Source organism: Aphidius gifuensis, linkage group LG2 (assembly GCF_014905175.1).
Source record: "Aphidius gifuensis isolate YNYX2018 linkage group LG2, ASM1490517v1, whole genome shotgun sequence".
Lineage (NCBI taxonomy): Eukaryota > Metazoa > Arthropoda > Insecta > Hymenoptera > Braconidae > Aphidius > Aphidius gifuensis.
The window spans coordinates 26857870-26878331 of record NC_057789.1 but is presented as its reverse complement, the minus strand read 5'-3'; the positions used below and the strand labels follow the sequence as shown (position 1 = coordinate 26878331).

The 20462-nt window shown below is 25.0% G+C and overlaps 1 protein-coding gene across 1 annotated transcript; it reads right to left on the bottom strand.

The window, feature by feature from the left end:
• Positions 1-8532: 8532 nt before the first annotated feature.
• Positions 8533-15670, bottom strand: LOC122849937 (protein gooseberry-like). The gene is made up of 5 exons (XM_044148872.1): positions 15230-15670; positions 13787-13925; positions 13379-13674; positions 10192-10677; positions 8533-10085 (listed from the first exon to the last, which is right to left on the bottom strand). Exons 1-5 carry the CDS (start codon positions 15288-15290, stop codon positions 9334-9336), a joined length of 1734 nt encoding a protein of 577 aa, XP_044004807.1. The 5' UTR covers positions 15291-15670; the 3' UTR covers positions 8533-9333.
• Between the last annotated feature and the right edge of the window lie 4792 nt (positions 15671-20462).

Sequence of the window (20462 nt, the reverse complement as noted above, 5' to 3'; positions counted from 1 at the left end):
ATAACAATTAATTTTTTTATTTCAATTTTTAATAATTAATTTAGAAAAATGAAATAATTGCTTTATTCCATAACGACTTTTTCTTTTAATTCATTTTTAATTTCAAAGAAATACTGAAAAACATAGAATCAAATGGACTATAGTAAAAACAGTTCAATCTTAACGGAAGCACCAAATGATCCCCCGTGAATTTTTTTCTTCGAGGATTCTTAATAGAATACATTTACAAGTTAAAAAATAAAACTGCTAGACGTCTAACTGGCTTGAGCGCCAGTAAAAAAAAAAGAAAAACGTAACAGGTAAAAAAAAGGAACAATTGGAGCATAAATTCAATCGTTTGATATACCCAAAAAGTTATCTCAGTCATTTGGCACTGCGGGATATTGCATTGACTTTAAATTTGTGCTTACAATTTTAATCTTGACAGCTAGCTCGTGCCTCTGGTAAAATTCCAGTAGCTGAATTACCAAAAGGATAAATCACTTCAGGGGGTAAAGTCTTGTTCCATCCTCCCCCTCAATGACCCAATGCCTTTTATTGACCGAATTTATTTTTTTTTTATTTTTTTCCTTTTAAATCTACCTGTTTATTCTGTCACTTAAAAAATAGCCAACTTGAATATATAGAACACAAAATAAAATAAATACACATCCTGGCTCGTAAATTTTTATTCAACACTCCAAAAATTCCTGGAGGCTTTTATATAACTATTTTTTTTTTTTTAAGCTTTGAATGTTTTTTTTCCTTTTTTTTTTCTGATTATCAGAGTCTATTATTAAGTGCTTGACGAGTTATTTTTTTTTGTAGAAAGAAAAATATCACGTTAAAATATTTGTGAAGATTTACTAAAAATTATTATAGTTTTTTTTTTTTTGTGCAATAAAATTTATTCATTGAGAAGCACTAAGTATACTTTTTTTTTTTTGCCAGGAGATTTTTATTTTTCTTTAAATTACGACGTTGGAAAACTTGTAAATGTTTTTGGGTATATAATAGAATTTTTGGACAATTAGAAAAATAGAAATTCTAATGGAGAAAAAAAAAAGAAAAAAATTTAATTGGTGGAGAGAAAAAAAATTGCTTTGTTCTTGAACAACCCCAGGAAGATTTAATTTTTTTTTTTCTCTTTTTTGTATCTTTTACAACAAAAAAACATCTTTGTCCTATTTAACTTTTTTTTTTTTTTTCCTTTTGGATATATAACCTTGGATGAAAATTTCTCTTGGCAAAATATAGGTCACTAGGACTATGTCATTCTGCTACCGGAAATGTACATCGGGTTGTTTTTCACCACTGGATACTTGTGTGACTCACAACTTTCTCTAAATTCCAAAATCTTTAGGAGCTTTTAAATTGGCACTTTTTAAAAGACTTAATTATTTTACTTTTTGAATGATGTTATATAAAAATCAAATAAATATAAATCTTCAAATGTCACATTTTATTATCTATTGTCAAATTGCAAAAAGAAATAAAAAAAAAAAAAGAAAACATTGAAAATGTATGTCCATGAAAAATTTTTAAATTGCAAAAGATCATGTTTTCTTTTTTTTTTTTTTTCTTTCAAATGAGAAAAATTTGACCGTGAAATGAGTCATTAATGTTTTTGAAAAAAAAAAAAAATGTACCTAAGGAAAAGAGCAGGTATCCAAAATTGATTTTCAAAACGTCTTTTATCTATGAAAAAAAAAAACTTAAGAGAAAAAATTTCTCTCCATCATTTTAAATTGGAAAAAAAAATATAAATTAAAATTATTTTTCTATAATTTTAAACCCTAAAAGTAATTTCAAAAATTGTAGCCAAAAAAAAAAATTGAAAATCATTTTTGATTTAATTTTTTTGAACTTTCGTTGGATCAGAGAGAAAAAAAAAAGGGCAAAGGATCAATGAAAAATCTAGCCTGCCTTATCCTCGTTGGGTATATATGTTGGGTCGCTGACAATATTTGAAAAAAAGAAAAACACATTTTTAAATATTTTTTGAGTATAGAGAAAATGTATTTTTTTCTTTTTCATTTTGGGATAGCTTGTTATTTTTTGGCCTTGAGTAGGATGATTTATGGAGGTAATTTAGTTGTACATAGTAGGTCTCGCTGTTAACTAAAAAGGTAGACAATGACATTTTATGGAGGTTTATGATTGTCTGCATGAGGTCGTTGTTTGACTATTGAAAAAAAAAAAAATATTATACCCATAGATTTTCACCATTTTCGTGTACATGTTCGTCCTTGTTATTATGTCGTTTTTTTTTTTGAGTTGCATGATGACTCACTTCCAAATTCTTCAACAGTGACCTTTAACACGAGCTCTTACATTCTTTTATTTTTTTTTTTTAAGTACCCTCAAATTTTAACTTTGATAAATGGCATTTTTCTTATTTTTCTTTATATCATTTCGCAGAAAATGTGAGTCACAAAATTGAGTAAAAAAAAAATTGAAATTAAATAGAGAAAATTAACTTATATTTGATTTTTCAATGATAAAAAAAAATTAGAAAATTAAATTTCATTTGAAAATAGTAAAAAAAAGATTGGCTGTATATATGTTGTATATTATTTTTATTTATTTTTTGATTGTCAAGAATGGGAAGTGACTATGAAGATTCACATCGAATAAAATGTTGTGTTAATATTATGGTGGGGACTAAGTTTAGCCCGCCTTTTAGTAGTCACGCCCCACGTTTTATTATGCGTCAGACCATAAAATATTTTATGAAAGTTGCAACTTTATATAATTTACAATAATAGATACCTTTATTTAATTACATACATAGAGAAATTATCTAAATAAATATATACCTATTTTAAAAATCGAAAAAATACATACGCATTAATTCACAGTGTAATTATTTTCTTTAAATGTTACGAATCAATTTGTAACAAAGAAAATTCACCAGGCAAATAATATTCTAACAAAAGATAAATTATTTTTCTTCTTTTACTTTATATTTTTTAAGTTTAGGTATTAATACCTGGAAAATTGTGTGTAGATAATAACTGAGTCGTTGAACATTATAACTTGGAGGTTTGAAATTTCAAGGTTTAAATGAAAAGAAAAAAGAAAATTAAGATGTTTTCTATTACCCCCCTGTTGTTGGCAGGTTTGCATGGATCATAATGATAATCAATTATTTACAAAAAAAAGAGTTTATAAAGTTTTTATTCTTCACACTGACAATATAGATAAAAATTTCAAAAAAAAAAAAAAGAATGAACTACTTTATCTTGAGAAAATCAAGGACACTTGACCCTATTTTTTTTTGAAAAGATAATTTAATGGTAATTTGTAGAAATTGTTTGACTTTGTTTTTGGATAACAATGTTAAAAAAATTTATCACTTTATACCAAGATGTGTTGAATGTGCGTTTAAATATTTTTGTTTGAGTTTTGACCAATGGTCACAATCTTTTGGTATTGTGAACACATGTGTCTTTAAAAATCACTATTGAATTTTGTCTATTGAAAATTTTTTGCAAGGTTTAACAATGAAAATAACAGATTTCTTGATAAATAAGAAATAAATTTTGTGGATTTGGATGGGGTTAAGAGTGACATATATTTATTGAAAACTAGTAACTCCTGTGGTGAGTTTAATGACATTTGTATTATATCCTTACAATTGTTTGTCAATAGGTTAGAGACTATTATATTTTTATATTTTCATTTAAATGAATTGACAAAATTTACAAATAATTATTGCAACATGATTTTCCAATTTGTTAAAAATTAAATACAAAAATTAGAAAACAAAATGCAGCTATAACTTATACTCAATTAGCTTCAAAAACATTAATTTTTTTTTTCTATAAAAAAAATTATTTCGTAGAATTTTAATACGCCAATATTTTCAGTCATGTTTCTAGTATATTCTATTAAATTTTCAAGAAATTTCTTCGATTCGTTCATCTGTAAAAAAAAAAATATAATAAAATACCCTTAAAAATCAAGCAGCCGCAATTTCAAATTGATTAATTTTTTTTTCTATATACAAAAAAAATTATGTCCCTCAAATTTTGAATATCATAGCCTTCAATAACTTTTTAATAAATCGAAATTTTTTACTGACTAGTTGTGTTATATTTTCTTAAAAAAATGATGTGATTTATTACTTTGGTGAAATTTATTTTGCATTTGTGTATATAAAGTTTGATTCACTTGACACATTGCTTTCACGTATTCACAGAAGCCAAAAAAAATAATCCAACAACAACAACAACAAAAATAAAGTACATGATTTTGTTGTTGATGGGGGTAAAGAGAAAGAGGGGAAAAAAAGACCGATCTCATTTCGAAATGTGAATGAGTCGGCGGCTACCTCAAACGAGCATCATCGTCTGTGTCCCGCGGCGCGTTTTTTTTTACTTTTTTTTCTCATTTAAAAATTTTTTTTATATGTTTCAATTCAAAAAGTCTTTGGTTTTTTTACTTTTTTATATACTATATATATACACACACACAGAAGTTGAGTGTATTATAACCACACAAAGTTTTTCCTTATGTCAGCAGTCAGCGCAACAATGGTATGAACATCATGTCATACATGTATATATTTTGTGAAAAGAATAATCAGATGATGAGACTCATGTGTATACATGATGGTAGATGATAAAGATGATAATAATTATGATGATGATGAGAGTTGCAATGATGGTGGTAAAACTGGAAGCAAAGATTTGTGATTTAAACCATGCAAAAATATATTGTACACATTGGTGCATCAAATGCACATGTATATGCACTTTTAAATATATTTATTATGGGGGTAATGAGTTATCAAATTGATGCTATATACTCTGAATTTAAAAAAATATATTTTACCATTGATATAGCTTTCTTCAAAGTCGGTGACTTAATTTTTTTTTCTTAAATTTCTTTATTACTTTTTTTTTTTTTTTTTTTTTAATTTATTTTTTATTTTTTCTATAATGTAATCAACAAATGAATGACTTGTATGATTTTTTTTTTTTGTTCATCTTTTTGATTAGCTTGATTCATTTGTCTTTTGTATATATATTTTTTTTTTTTTACTTCTAAAGTCAAGGACAGGATCAGAGTTGGTCTAGGTTTATCCAGAGCTCAATTTAAAGTAAAGAAATTTTTTCATTTAAAAATTGTCAATTTGATAATTAAATAAATTTATTTTTGGTAATTTAGGATATTTAGATTTTTAATTGATGAATTTATTTTTATTTATTTTATTTTTTTATCATTAAAATGTGCTGGTAAATTTATTAGAGAAAATATTGCTTGATAAATTAGAAATAAAATAAATATTTTTAAATTGAAATACAAATATAATTTTTAAAAAAATACTAATGAATTTTAAAATAATATATAATAGAAATGCAATGTGAAAAGAAAAAAATTGATAATATTTTAGTTCATTTGTGAAAGACAGGTCCAGATGGTCATGTCATATTTTTGATTGTCAGTAATAACGTCATTTTCACGTCGTGAATTTCCGGTGTAAATTAATTTATCAAAAGAGTGAGAAGAATTTCGATGGCATTGTTATTTTATTTTTATTTTTTTTTTCATTGACTTACATTTTATATAATGCTGCGTCTATATGTAGCTCAACTTGTGTGTAGAAAACCATCGTCATTTCCGAAGACATTCAAAAATAAAAAAAGGTAGCTGCATAATAAAAAAAAAAAATTTAAATTAAGTTTCTTTATTTTTTTTTATATTGTTCTCGACCTTTTGTAAATTAGTAGCTCTCCGTTCTCTTTTTCTCAAGTGGATTTATATCTTTGCTATTCACACTTTTTTTATTTTTATATACCAACACAAAGTTTGCACCTTTTTGCATTATTTTATCTCATCTTTTAATGTCTTTTTTCATTAATTTTTTTGGCTAACTGTTTAATGTTTAAAGAAAAATAAATAAATTGTTAATTTTTACAAAATTCAAGTCGCAAAATTAAACACAAATAATATATATTGTTAAATTAAATTTAGTAAATTAATTTTTATAAGTATATAAAATTTATTTAAAATTTTCTAGTTTTTTTTTGAGAAAATTTCTTAGTTACATGAATTTACCTGAAAAATATATTATTACGATTTTTTTTATTCTCTTTTCTTAAGCTCGTAACGGTAAAAATACCGAGAAACTCAAAAATTTTCTTTTCTTTTTTTTTGAAGAATAGATAATCCTATAAAATAAATGAATATTTTTTGGATTATTTTCTTAAAGTTTTGTAAGACAAATATCAAAAGTTTGTTTTGCAAATATTTCAATCTGGTTTGACCAGTTCGTTGACCGTAAAATTATCCTAATCTCATTGTTGTCGGCTGGGAAAATTGGGAAAATTGGGAAAATTCGACACTTTTAAATTTCTCTTTTTTTTTTTTCTTTTTTTCTTGCAAAGCTTGCACAGTTAAGGTCCTTTCACAGTTGTTCAATGTTGGAGGTCTTTGACAAAATAATGTAAAAGATTTTTAATAATATTCAAGAGGATAACTAAAGATTTCAAAAAATAATAATAATAATCAATTTGTCAAATTGACTTTTTTACAAAATTTATTTCATGTGGTGAATGTTTTTTAAAGGATTAATAGTTGTTTTTCAAAAAAAAAAAAAAAAAATATACATTATAAATTAATCACAGTATTTAATACCTGTGAGAAAAGTTTTTGTTGTGTTTTTTAGTACTGTCATTTTTGAGCTCGATAGTTTTCCTTTTTTTTTTTTCTCAAAAATTTTCCACCACGCCCTGTTGAAAAGTTAAAAAATAAATTTTATTCGTCATCATTTATTTAGAATGTTAATTATTATAACTCTTCAATATTTTTTAAATTTTTCCGCAGGAAAAAGTTTCATTTATAAATTTTCTTGGTAAAATTATCTAAAGGTTTTTCCTTTAGTAAGTCAAACTGTTGTTAAGTTGCAATTTTTATTGTTGAATTAATTTATTTTTATTTTTAATATTGTATAGTGAGAATAAATTTTAAAACACGATATACATAGTGATTTTAAACCGGAAGTTTATATACTCTTTTTTTTTATGAAATAAATTTTTTTTGTTATTCTTATCATGCAATTTTTATGATAATTAATAAATTATCCAAGTAGCTGGTTGGGTGTTTTTGACTGGTGTATACATATATGCGCATGTTTTTCAAGAACCGACGGATTGTTCTCATCCATCAAGGTGTGTAAAGGTGTCGAGTCATTTTTGTATTAAATCATTTACACATCTACACTTATTTGCAAATATAAATAGGTATAAACTAAAAATTTAACTATATAATTTTATATAAATAATACAATTAATAAATAATCTCCCTTTGAGATTTTGCGTTTATAAAAATTCTCCTGAGAAAACGCATCAGTAATTTTTTTAAAATTCCATAGAGACTAACTCCAACTGCTCTCAAAAAAAATTCCCGTCGCAGTGACTGGATCCAAGCATTTATTTATTGCTAAAAACAATAAATTCTATTACTCAGATTTTCTTATTGAAAAAATAATTAATAAATAGTAAATTTAAAATATTAAAAATATATTATTTTTCAAACAAATATTTATCTTTTTTATTTATTTGTTTTTATTTTATAGACTTTTAGATGTATAATATTTATTTAATTTTTCTTTTTCGACTTATTTTATTTAATTTTATATATGTGAAATTTTTTGTATGACCTACCACGTTGCTGGTTGCAATTTAAAGGATCATTTCCCGTGTTCTCCATACTTCACGGCGGAAAGCGTCGTGATGGTAAAGTGAGCGAGAAGTTGAACCCCACACACCGATGATAAATTGGGGACCACACATAATAATTTTTCATACTTGAAAATTAACATTATCAAAAAAAATATAATAAATTATTATTAATAATGATAATAATTTTTATTATATATTTTTCAGTGTGCACAATGTAAATTGAAAAATAAAAAGACGAAAAATCATATATCTATATTTGTTTTTTAAATAAATAATATTGTTATTATTATTGGTTAGATAATTGATCAAATATAAGTGAAAATAAATATATAAATTAATTTTAATTGATGAGATAATAAGATCAGTAAAAGTAGTAATAAAAATGACTAATAAATTAAAAACGAGTCATGCTTCGTTAATGATATATTAGTTATGGTCAATATGCGATTATTTAAATAATTGAAAAATTTATTTGTCATGCCAACTGTTTGTGTTTATTAATAATACATATCACAATTATTTGATTTATATATATATCAAATATGTTGATATATATATAAGCTGTAGAAAAATTATTTTATTTATCCGGCGATTCCAAAACGAGTCCAGCTCTTTCTCTTATTAGTATATACCTTGAAGTTTTTCTTAAATTATTTTAAATTCCTTTTGGGATTCTGGCTTATTTTTTGAAAATTCAGTTAGGAAAAACAATTTTTTTTTAATTTTGAAATTTTAACTGGCAATTGAAAAATTATTAACACAAAAAAACATAATAAATTTTCAGCATTGAGTTCGACTTTTGAGGGTGAAATAATAATTAAAATAGTAAATTTATTATATTTTAACTTTATTGACGTAATAATTTTTTTTTTTTTTTTTACATACCTATACAATTTTTATGATTAATATAATTTACTTAATTTATTTAACTTTTTTTTTTTTTTTCAGATAATTTACAACTTATTTATAATTAACAATTTACTTTGTATTTTTTAAATATTAAAAAAAAAAAAAAAATTAATCAATATATATATTTAAAACTAAAAAATACTTAAAAACTAAAAATATTCTTAAAACGTAAATATAATTTTAAATATTTACACTCTTATTTCATTGATTCAAGTAAAAAAGCAATACTCCATTTTCAACTTTGCAAATTAATTACAAAATATTTTCTACAAAACTTATAGTCTATTTTTTCAATTAAAAGAATCAGTCTGGTCTAATAAGAAAAAAAAAAAAAAAAATCTAACTACAATCATCACATAAATAAACAAATTAATGAAATTAAAATTTAAAATAATTTCCTTTAAAATGAAAATATAAAATTTACCATATCAGCATGAAACTTTACTCGATGTTGAGCCCCCACTTTTGTAAAATGGCTTTCGTAATTAAAAAAAAAAAAAAAAAAACTATATGCAATGATGAAAAAAGTTGTTGATAAAAATTACCGCACAGTTTTGCCACGCGCACTTAATAAAACGCTGAAATAAAATTTTACAATAATCACCACAGCTAAATCCTATATAGTGTTTAGCTATTTTTCGATCGTATGAAATTCAACATTGACTGTAATTCCCCACCAAAAGACAAGTCTAATTGACCTTAAAACTAATTGCTTTTTTTTTGTTGTAATATTTATTTAAAATTACTTGAAATATTAATACCAACTGTGAAAGGCTTGATGTGTAGCAGAAGGTGTTCTTTGTGATTGTTGAAAGCCAATTGATGAATAAGGATGTCCGGTAAAAGCTTGATGATGATGATGATGATGATGGGGATGAGGATGGGGATGATGATGACTATGTCCAGTTGAATTAGCATTATGTAAAGATTGAATTGAACATGGTGGACTTGGTGGTAATCCAACAGTTGATAAATTCCATGTTGATGATGGTGATGATGATTCTCTTTCTTGAGTTATTGCTGTTTGTTGATGATGATGTTGTTGTTGTTGTTGTTGGTGGTGTTGTTGATGTTGTTGTGGATGTTGTTGTTGTTGATGATGATGTTGTTGATGTTGATGATGATGCTGATCAGCAAGATTCAATGCAGTTGGAATTGTAAAATCATTTGATGTTAAATTATCAGTTGGTGAATTTGAATTACCAGAATTTGGTCCCATCATTGTTATAAGTGAATTTGGAGTTGGTGGTAATTGATGATGTTGTGAATGATGATTTGTTTGTTGATATGATGGTACTGGTGATGTTAATTGATGATGTGGTGATATATGATGATTTGTTGATGATACTGGTGGAATAATTGATGTTGATGAATATGGCATTGTTGTTGGAAGTTCATAACTTGATGAAACAGGTGACAATGATGATGATGCCATACGATTTGATTCAGCAAGTGCTGCTGCTGCTGTTGCAAGATGATGAACATGATGAGAATTTGCATATAAATCTATTTTAGAAACAAAAAAAAAAAAAACAAAAATATATAAATATTTTTATAGAAAATAAAAACAAAATAAATATAGTTAAAAATATATTGAATATTAATAATTTACCTTGACTAGATGAAAATTCATTTTGTGAATGATTTTGTTGATGTACTGAATGAGTTGATGCTGGAAGATTAGCAACAGCAGATGTAACAGCAGTTGCAACATGACCACCAACTGATGATGGACGTAATTCATATGATGATGTTGTTAAACCACCAGATGAAGGTGGATATGGTACATATGTTCTATTATTATGATTATTATGATTATTAATATTTGTATTTGTTGTTGTTGTTGTTGTTGTTTGTGATGATAATTGTTTTCTTAAACGTGCACGACGATTACTAAACCAAACTTGTATTCTTGCTTCAGTTAATTTTGTTCTTGATGATAATTCTTCACGTGCATATATATCTGGATATTGTGTTCTTTCAAATGCACGTTCTAATTCATCAATTTGTTCTGATGAAAATGTTGTTCTACTACGACGTTGTTTTCTTTTTAATGGTAAACCAGAATCACTTTCACAATCTGACAAACTTCCTTTAACTAAAAACAAACAAAAAAATAATAAATTTTTAATAATTTTCAACAAAAAACAAGTCATAAATATATAAAATTTTGTAAGAAAAAAAACAAAAAGAAATTGGGGGGGAACAGGAAAAGAGATTTACTTGGAGCAACGGGGGCAATGAGTGATATCAAAGAAATGCCGACATAATTTTTGGCCTCATCTTCTATCATCATCATCATCATCATCACCACCATCAGCAACAGCAGCATCACTTCCATATATATTTATCTCTTTTTCTCTCACATGCCACCACCCTCTTTATAGTCTTATTTCATACTGCGATCAACTTGTTTGCACCCCGGGGGCTCTTTGACCGTTGCTCCCGACTTTCAACATTGCTTCTTCATTTTATATATATTATTTTTTTTTTTCTATTATTTTTATTATTCTTTATATCAAATTATTGTTTCCCTTTTTTTTAGTCATCTTCACACTATACCATTTTTTATCATTTGTTGCATTGTTTTGATCTACATTATTTTTCATTGAAAAAAAACATTAAAAAGAAAAATCAAAAGAAACTTTTTTTTTTTATTTTCCAATAAACAAATGTAATTTTTTTTTTTTTTTTGTTAATTTAATTTTTTTTGTGTTTTTTTTTCATTTTAAAATTATATTTATGGTTAGTTTATAAATTACACGGTTTAATTCGATATGACTCATTTTGTTTATCAATTTTTTTATTTTCGTGAGCTTTGAGAAAAATAAAAAAATATATTCAGCAAACTTTTGAGTTGGATAAAAATAATGTAGCTTTATTTATTTTTTTGCTTTTTTGTTGTGAATGAATGCGTATAAAATTGACCAACGACGCTTAACGTCGAGACGCCTTAATATTTAATACTAATTCGACACGATGTTTATTCCTGGAGTCATTTTCATTTTACATTTTCATGTTTTTAAAATTTTATCTAATTTTCATATATGTAAATTTGAAAAGAATAAAAAAAAAAAAACCAAGATCTGCTTGTTTAAACCTCAATTTATCAACGAAATAAAAAAACATAAAAAATGGTTAATTGTTGGTGGACCAACTCACGCGCTAAGCTCGTGTCAGATCCCAACTTCTACATGCCCATTAAAAATAAATAAAAAAAAAAAACAAGAGATTTACGAGATAAAATTAAACATCAGTGATTTTTAATTACCAAAAAATATAAAATTGATAGACCTGGTTATTATTACACATGATGAATGCGAGTTGGAATACAATCCCCTATGAATTTGATGGATTTAATATTTTATTATTTTAGAGTGATATTAATTTATCGCTGGCCACCAAGAAATATTTAAAAAAGAAAGGTCTAAATAAATTTCTCCAATCAATTATTTAAACGTTAAAAAAAAATTATTCTAGTCTTGACACCGAGATATTTGTATTAATTCATTTTATTAATTTTTTTTTCTTCTTGACTGATGGAAGGGTATTTATTATAAACTCTACAAAATTATTTAATTTTTTTTTTAAAAACACATTTGTCTTTCGTTTTAAATATTTTACTTCCGTAAAAATATTTCTCGTATGATTTAGTCAATTTTTTTTCACCGCAAATGAAAATTTATCAAGCAAAATAAAGTGAAAGTAAAACAGCAATTTTTAATAGTATAAAAAAATAAATAAAATGTCAATTTAAATAATAATTTGTCAATGTTTTGTCATGAAGAAAACTATTATTATTTTTGGTCCCACTTGTGGGCCTCCAACTAGTCAACAAGTGGGCTGGCAAGTAGTCCCAAAAAAAAAATCTCCAAGACCAGCATCAAAAGTATTCAATAAATAACAATTTATCTGTGTTAATTTTCAACTTTTTTGTTGAAAATTTATAAATGCTAGCTTTATTACAACTTCATAAGCTATTAAATGAATTTTTTATTACTTATTTTTCAATAAATAACCGTAAGAATCATTCTGCATGTATTTATCTGTATACCATGATTATAAAAATTTTTATTAACTGCTTGATCATTCAGTAATTATACCGCTTACAGTAAATAATGCACAATGATTTTTTTTTTTTTCAGCTACTCTCTTTTCAAATGCACATAAAGAAAAACTATTTTTATAAACACAATTTTCATATTGTATTGTCATACAATACAGAATTTTAAAAAGCTCAAATAAAAAATTCTAAATAGGATGAAACAGTTAGAAAAACATTGAGAGGCGCCGGCAAAAGTCACCGCCAAACAAAACGCACCCGTTGCCCTATCAAGTCATGCAACTCAAAAAAAAAAAAAAAAAATCGTGTAAAACCAAAATAACTTTGATCAATGCCGCCAATGAAACAAGGGTAAAATTTATGGTCTAAAAATGAACCAAAAAAAAAAAAAAAATACATTTAAAAATTTCTCATAATATATTTGTAATTTAACCGGAAAAATATCATAATATTTTATTGACAGTTATATTGCATTTAAATAAAATAAAAATCAATATTTATAGGTAAAAAAAAAAAATTGTTATTTACCGTAAATAACATTTAAAAAATTTTCTCATCGTCGGCAAGTAAATTACAAGGTTTGTTGCCAATGAAAAAACAATCTATCATTAACATAAATATATTCGCAATTGATTTAATTCATGTATTTGCGATCGATTTGTTGAATTATTATTTCAACAAATAGCACACACATATAATAAAAAATAAAGCTAGATAATTTAAAATATAAACTTACTTTCTGGTAGTATAATTTTTTGTTCCTCTTCAGCATGTCGTTCTTTTAATAGCCTTGATAATGCTGATGTACTTGGTACTGTACTACGATCACATATACCATCTCTCACTAATCTATCTCTAACTTCATATGAAAATATTGATGGATTTTCACGTTTATATTCTTCAATTTTATTTTCAATTTCAGGTGTTGTTATACGTGGTCTACTACCACCAATAACACCTGGTCTAACACTTCCAGTTTCTTGATAGCGATTTAATATTTTTGATACACATCCATGTGATACTCTCAAGTGTCTAAAATTATAATTAGAAAAAACAATTTATTAATTATATAAAATTACAATGACACAATATATGGATTATTGGTTTTTTTTTTTCATTCGAAATAAATTTATGAAAAACTTGCCTGGAAATAATACATGGTCGAATACCAGTACGAGCCATTTTGACAATTTCAAGTCGTACTGAATGTGGTAATGGTCGTCCATTAATAAAAACACCACCCAACTGATTATATCGTCCTTGACCCGGTATCGATCCGATATCTATAAAAAAAAATATTCAACAAAATAAATAATTAGTTAAAACAACAAAATTATAATTATATCAAAAAATAAATAAAATCATTGAATTGATATTTAAATTAACGATTGAATTAAAAAAACATTCTGTTTGTATTATTACTAAGTAAGAATTTATTAAAAAACAAAAATGGGCGGAGATGAAAGAACAAATTAAATATGTAGTATATAAAAATAAAAAAGAATAATAATAAAAAATAATAAATAACAAGAGCAAGATGGCCGACTACTATGACTGATAAAGCCAACATGATATTTTACGACTTATCCAATAATTTGTTATAGCCATATTTCGTTACGCTCAATTTTTGCAGACCCTTGATCGAGACCCAATTTTAACATTTAATATATTCGTATTTATTTTTTATTTTTTTTTTATTTATAATTCTTTTGTAAAACTTTAGAATAGCATAAGGTCATGTTATACATAAAAATAAAAATAAATAAATAAATAAATTTTTATATATTTTATTGTAAAAAAAAAAAAAATAAATGAAATATTGAGTTTGACACCTGCGACGGTAAGCAGGTGATGGCAAATTGCTTTTTCATTTTATTATATTTATTTTTGCATTTTTTTTATTTAGCATATAATATATTTTATTTAAATAATTTTTATTGTTATTTTATTTGCTTTTGAATAGTGTCAACAATCAACTTTAGGGGGGTCTTGAATTTTTTTTTTTGACTTGTAGCTTTGACTGTATGAAATATTAGTTTTTATCATTTAGATAAAATTTACCGTTATGTTTTTTGTTATAGGATATACAGGTGTACCCCGTAGGGTTGTTATTTTATTTTATTTTATTTTTTCATGTTACTTAGTCCTTCAAATCTTCTTTTATTTTATTTTACATTTTTTGGAAATACAGGTATCATTTTTGACTTACTTTGTTTGCAAAATTTATGTTCTTTTTTTTTTTTTTTTATTTTCTTTTTACCTTGAAATGTAAGTAGGATTAACTTATCAACTTAATGTGTGTGTGACCTTTAAGTTGTTTTATTGAGAAAATTTTTACTTGATGATTTATTATTTAAAATTTATTTATTAGATATTTTTATTTATGTTGACTGATTAATTTGATTTTATCGAGGGAAAATTTAAAAGATTATTTAAAGTAAATTAATAAATAAAATTTTATTTTTAATGAGTAAATTGTATTTATTAACATAATTAAATACAACAATTTCATCTTATTTTTTATATTATAATTAATTTTATTTATTTATTTATTTAATTTTATAATAATAAAAATTTGCAAAATTACCTTGAAAAGAATATCCAGTGAAACAGGGTCTCATCATGGAAAAATTTGTAGTTACCGTCATTTCACGTTAACAATTTAAATTAATTATAATTTTTTTTATTTTTTAAATTCACAATATATTTATATATAAAATATATAATATTTCACTAAATCAGTTACATAAAAATTTGACTGATAAAAATTTACATTCACTTGATAATCGAACCAACAATTATTTTTTATATAACATTAAAAAATAATAAAATTTTATTAAAATAAATAAAATTTCATTAAATAAAACACAATATGCTTGAAAAAAAAAATTTAAAACTTAATTGATTCTATTTCACCGTCGGTAATAAATTTTCTTATTTAAATTTGAAATAGAAAAAGTTTGTCCTAGTCTATTGACAGGTTGATCCAGACTGACATTCTCGATCCTAAGTCGACAATCTTTTACCTAACCAAGCTCGAAGCTCCGCCTTCTTATTGACCAAGATTTTAAGTTTAAAACTAGCTTGTATCTTCCCTTCACACTGTTCTCATATAATAGTAGGGATAAAAAAAAAAAAAAACTAAAATAAAACATATTTTACCTGACACACAAACAACCAATGAAAAATCTTGGTGGTTGTATGGTTACAGCTACTCAGAAATAAAATTGTCACGCCCATTAAATTCCCCAACTTAACTTTTATATACCACAAAGTGATCCCCACTGTTTTTCCACGTTTTTTTTTATTGCATCTCTTGTTTAATTTACGATCTTGTATGTACCAATCTTCTCGATCATTCCATTCAATACTTAAATGCATATATAAATATTTTTTGCAAGTAATAATACGTGTATATTTATATAACATACACTACCTCAAATCAATTTGCCTATTTTTATCTCTATTACAAATTGTCCATTATGCATTTTGTATTTTTTATATATATTACTTAATACATTTAAAGCTCTTTAAATTATTTATTTGATTCTTCAATTGATTTTTTAATCAAATCAAATGACATTTCGTTGCGCGAAAATAAAAATAAAAGCAATATTTTAATTTGACGTCAATGCACCACTTGATGTCATACTTTGAGTACTGATCAATTTCCATATTGAAAATTTACTTTAAAATATAATGTCTCAATAATCCATTGCATTCAAATCATCAACAAGTTTTTTTTTCAAATTTTTCATGGATATAAAATTAGCTAAATACAAACACTTGAAGTTAATAGGATTCTTCAATGCGAGTATCTTCCGGAACAAATCATTTACATGCTACTTGGGATTATCTGCATAAATCCATTTATCACCATCGAAAAAAATAATAAACAATTGTTGCAAATTTTAAATATACTTATAACGAAACAATAGCTTCAAATGTTCAAAGATTTTCGACACCACCCTGTGCAAAATAGCATTCGAAACACTTTTTTTTTTTTTTTTTTTTTGAGCATCATAAATTGACATTATATTTCATGGGGCTTTTAGATTATTATTTTAATTTTTTGCATTTTGAAATTGATATATTTGTATTATTAACTTATTTGTAAAATGTATTTAAAATTTTATTTTTACAATAATCTTATTATTCCGTGAAAAAAGCGTCAAAACAGAAGAATTACTGGACAATAGTGTGTCGGTGTCTATTTGAGATGAAAAAAAATACACATGTCGGTAGGAGATGTTAGAAAAAATCCAAAAAAAAAAAAAACGTAACTATTTGTTAGATAATGAATAAATTGATGCGTATCGATGAAAATTTCAATGATTTTTTGAATAAAAATGTATTGAAATTTAACGTTGCGCATTTGTATTTTATACAGAAGGTGCCCCCGACGGTGTTTGGTTTATAACATTGGCATTTATATATATATATACACTTTTTCCTGAATTTGTTTCAGAATTTGGCCACGCTTCCCGTTGTGACCAGTCAACCAAGCAAACAAACTTAAATTTAATGTCTTCATGCTATTTTACCAATGATATATTTATTACACAAACCCAAAAGTTTTTAACAACAACAAAATATAAAAAAACCAAATAGTTTTTACTTGGAATCGTTGGTTCTTCAAATTTATCAGTTTAAAAAATCATTGGCTCGGCAGTTTCACAGAAAAAATTCATGATTACAAATTTAAAATATTAGATGAATTTTCCAATTGAAACACTTTTAAAATGAATTTTTTTTAAAATTATTTGCTTTATATTAATGGATGTCAATTAGCCATGTAATTATTGTCAAAATGTGGTCAATTACACAGTTGATAATTGCAAATTTATTTTTTCATTTTGAAAAAACTTTGGGTGGGCCAAATTTTTTGATGTATTAGTGATTATTCAGTTTTTTACCGTTAAAATATTGATCTCTTGGGATTAAAAGAAAAAAAAAAAAAATCTAAAGTGCATTTGGGATGTATATTAACGAAAAATACGATGATCAAATCCCAGTGGGTGTAAAGTTTAAGTCGGCAAACACAATAAGCTCTCAAACAATGACAAAGAATATACCACACAATACAAAAAAAAAACTAGAAAAATGTTAGTAAATTATTGGTTTTAGTGCGAATTGAAAAAAAAAAAAAAAAAAAACATATACCACCCCACATGCAGAGTCCTACTCAACGTTTTGAAACCACAATATTTTGTGGCTTTTTATTTTCAATCATTTAACTCTCACACACCATGGCTACTATCACCATGGTCATTTCTTGCGAAAAATCCTGACGCCAAATAAACAAAAAAAATGCAAAGATTTATGATGCTGAGAGTTTTTTTATAAACCAAATTAACCAGGATGGTTTTACATTTATTCAAACTTGTAATGCTCCACCCAACTTTTTTTTTTTTTTTAAAAAAAGGGAAAAAATAAAATTTCTAGAACACTTTAGTGAGGTTTTTCTATACTGTCATCATTGCTTCTTGCAAATATATTCACACACAAGTTAAAAAATGAACAATAAAAAAAGAAAATCATTACCACAAATTTTTATCCCTTTTTTTTTTTTTTTTTTCACCAATATAACAATGGGGTTTGAGGGTTGTTTGTAATTTTCCGATGATCGTTTTTTTAACAATTTAACTGTGGATTATTACAAGATGTTTTTTAGCTATATTATATAACCAAAACCCCCTTGAAGTTAAAAAATAAATACTAATCCTTTCGTTGTATGTTTTTTTTTTTCAAATATTTGTTGTCTCTTTTTTTTTTTTTATTTCTTTTTTAACTTGAGAGTAAATTAAATAACAATTTTTTTTTTTTCATGCTTTGTAAATTCTTCCTTTTTTTTTGTTGTATTCTTTTTTTTTTTTTCCTGGGCGGTCAAAAATTGTAAAAGTATTTTGTCTAGTAAACTGTCAAATTCTAAAATGCGTGTTGACGTTCTCATACTGTGAATAATCAATGGGTGGTCCAATTCTCAGTTCACGTAATAGTCGTTTACGATATATACTTGTAAATTTTTTTTTTTTGAAGGCAAAACATTAAGGACTTTTTGGAATTACCTTAAAAAATGTATACATATATATAGTTAATGTAAAAAAGAAGAGGAAAAAAAAAAAAAAAAGGAAAAAAGGTAGTCATTGGTAAAAGCCAGAATTTTGGCCACCAACTCTCTGGTGTGATGCGTAGCAATAGTCCATCTTTTTTAAGCGTCACGCTAGATATACAAGTCGCCAGTGCCAAATTCATATTTTCCAGTCTTTTATCTATTTTTTTTTTTTTTTTTTTTCAAGATCAAGCAGAAAACCTCCATATACCTGAAGAAAAAAATAATGTCTCTCTCTAAAGTTGAACAAGACAAAATTTTCTAAACGACGCGAAAAATTACGAAGATTTTTTTTCCTTTTTTTTTTTTGTATTTTTCTCTTTCTATCATGTCTAGTAGTATATATACAATTTTTTTTTTGTCCTTTTTTATTTTTTTTTATTTTCATTTTATCGTCAATTTTTAGAGACGTGTTTTCTTGATGGGTCTTTCTTATTTGGTAGGCTGTAAATCTTTACGACTTCAGTTGTATTGTTGAAAGAAAATAAAAAATAAAAAAAAAAAATAAAAAAATTGCATTTAAGAAATGAACAACTAGCATTATGGGGATGTTGTAAAGTAATCATCATTCTTGATATATGACTGTGCTTTTGAGTCTCAAAGTTAATGGTGTAAATGTCTTATTCACATATACAACAATAGTTTTATTTGATTTTTTTTTTTTTGACTTTTCTAAAACTAACGCAACTTGTCTACACTGCAGCTAATTTATTTGTTTCTTTTTTTTGTCTATTCTTTTTTGACTTTTCACTTTTATTTGTGTATGTAAATTTTTGGGGTAAAAGAGTGCTCTATTATGGTCGACATTGAGGGAAAATAGTATAGCCTCAAATCAAAGAAAATCCCATGAACTGAAACTGCAAATTGAAAGGGTTTGACATGTTACTGAGAAAGGCTTGTAATTCTTATGATAATTATCTAACAGGGTGGCTGCAAGCTGTGAAGATAAATATTACATCTTTCTTTTCAGTTTTCTTGTCTTTTTTTTTTTTCTTCAAAAAAGAGTTTAATCTGTATAGAATAATGTGTGTTTAGTTTTTGCTACCTGTAGATAGTTTGAAATGAATTATTTTATCTATTACCATGTAATTTTTTTTGTTAATTTCACTAATTTTCTTGGAGAATTTTCACAAACAAAATACGATTATTGTTGTTTTGTAAATTAAATTTAGAAAATATAGTTTTTTAAAAAAAGTCAAATATTTTTTGATTATAAAAGCAATAATTGAATGATTATTATAAAATTGGATGATTTATATTTATTACTAGTTGGAAAAATAAATAAAAAATATTCAAAGATGAAAAACATTTGTGTTTTTCCAAATCTTTTTTTTACATGTTCCGGTCATAAAATTTTGAGCAATAAAAATAAACCCATAAACTTTTTCGTCATTATCATCCATAATTCACATTGTTAAAAATTCTTGTCCTGAAAAAAAAAAAAAACCCAGCCAAAGATGAAGTCTCTTTTGAACTCTTTTTTCCTTTTGCCTATTTTTTTTTACTATTTTTCTACCTTTTCTATAACAAATAGAAAAAAATAACGGCAGAAAAAAAACGACCTGAAAATCTGATTTTTTTTTTATTTGAAAAATATATTTCAACATTTTTCGGAGCTCCGGAAGACAACTCTTTTTTTTTTTTTTTCACTCGACCCTTTTTTTTTTAACTGTTTTTTTCTTTTCTATTTGTCGTTTTTTGCAAAAGA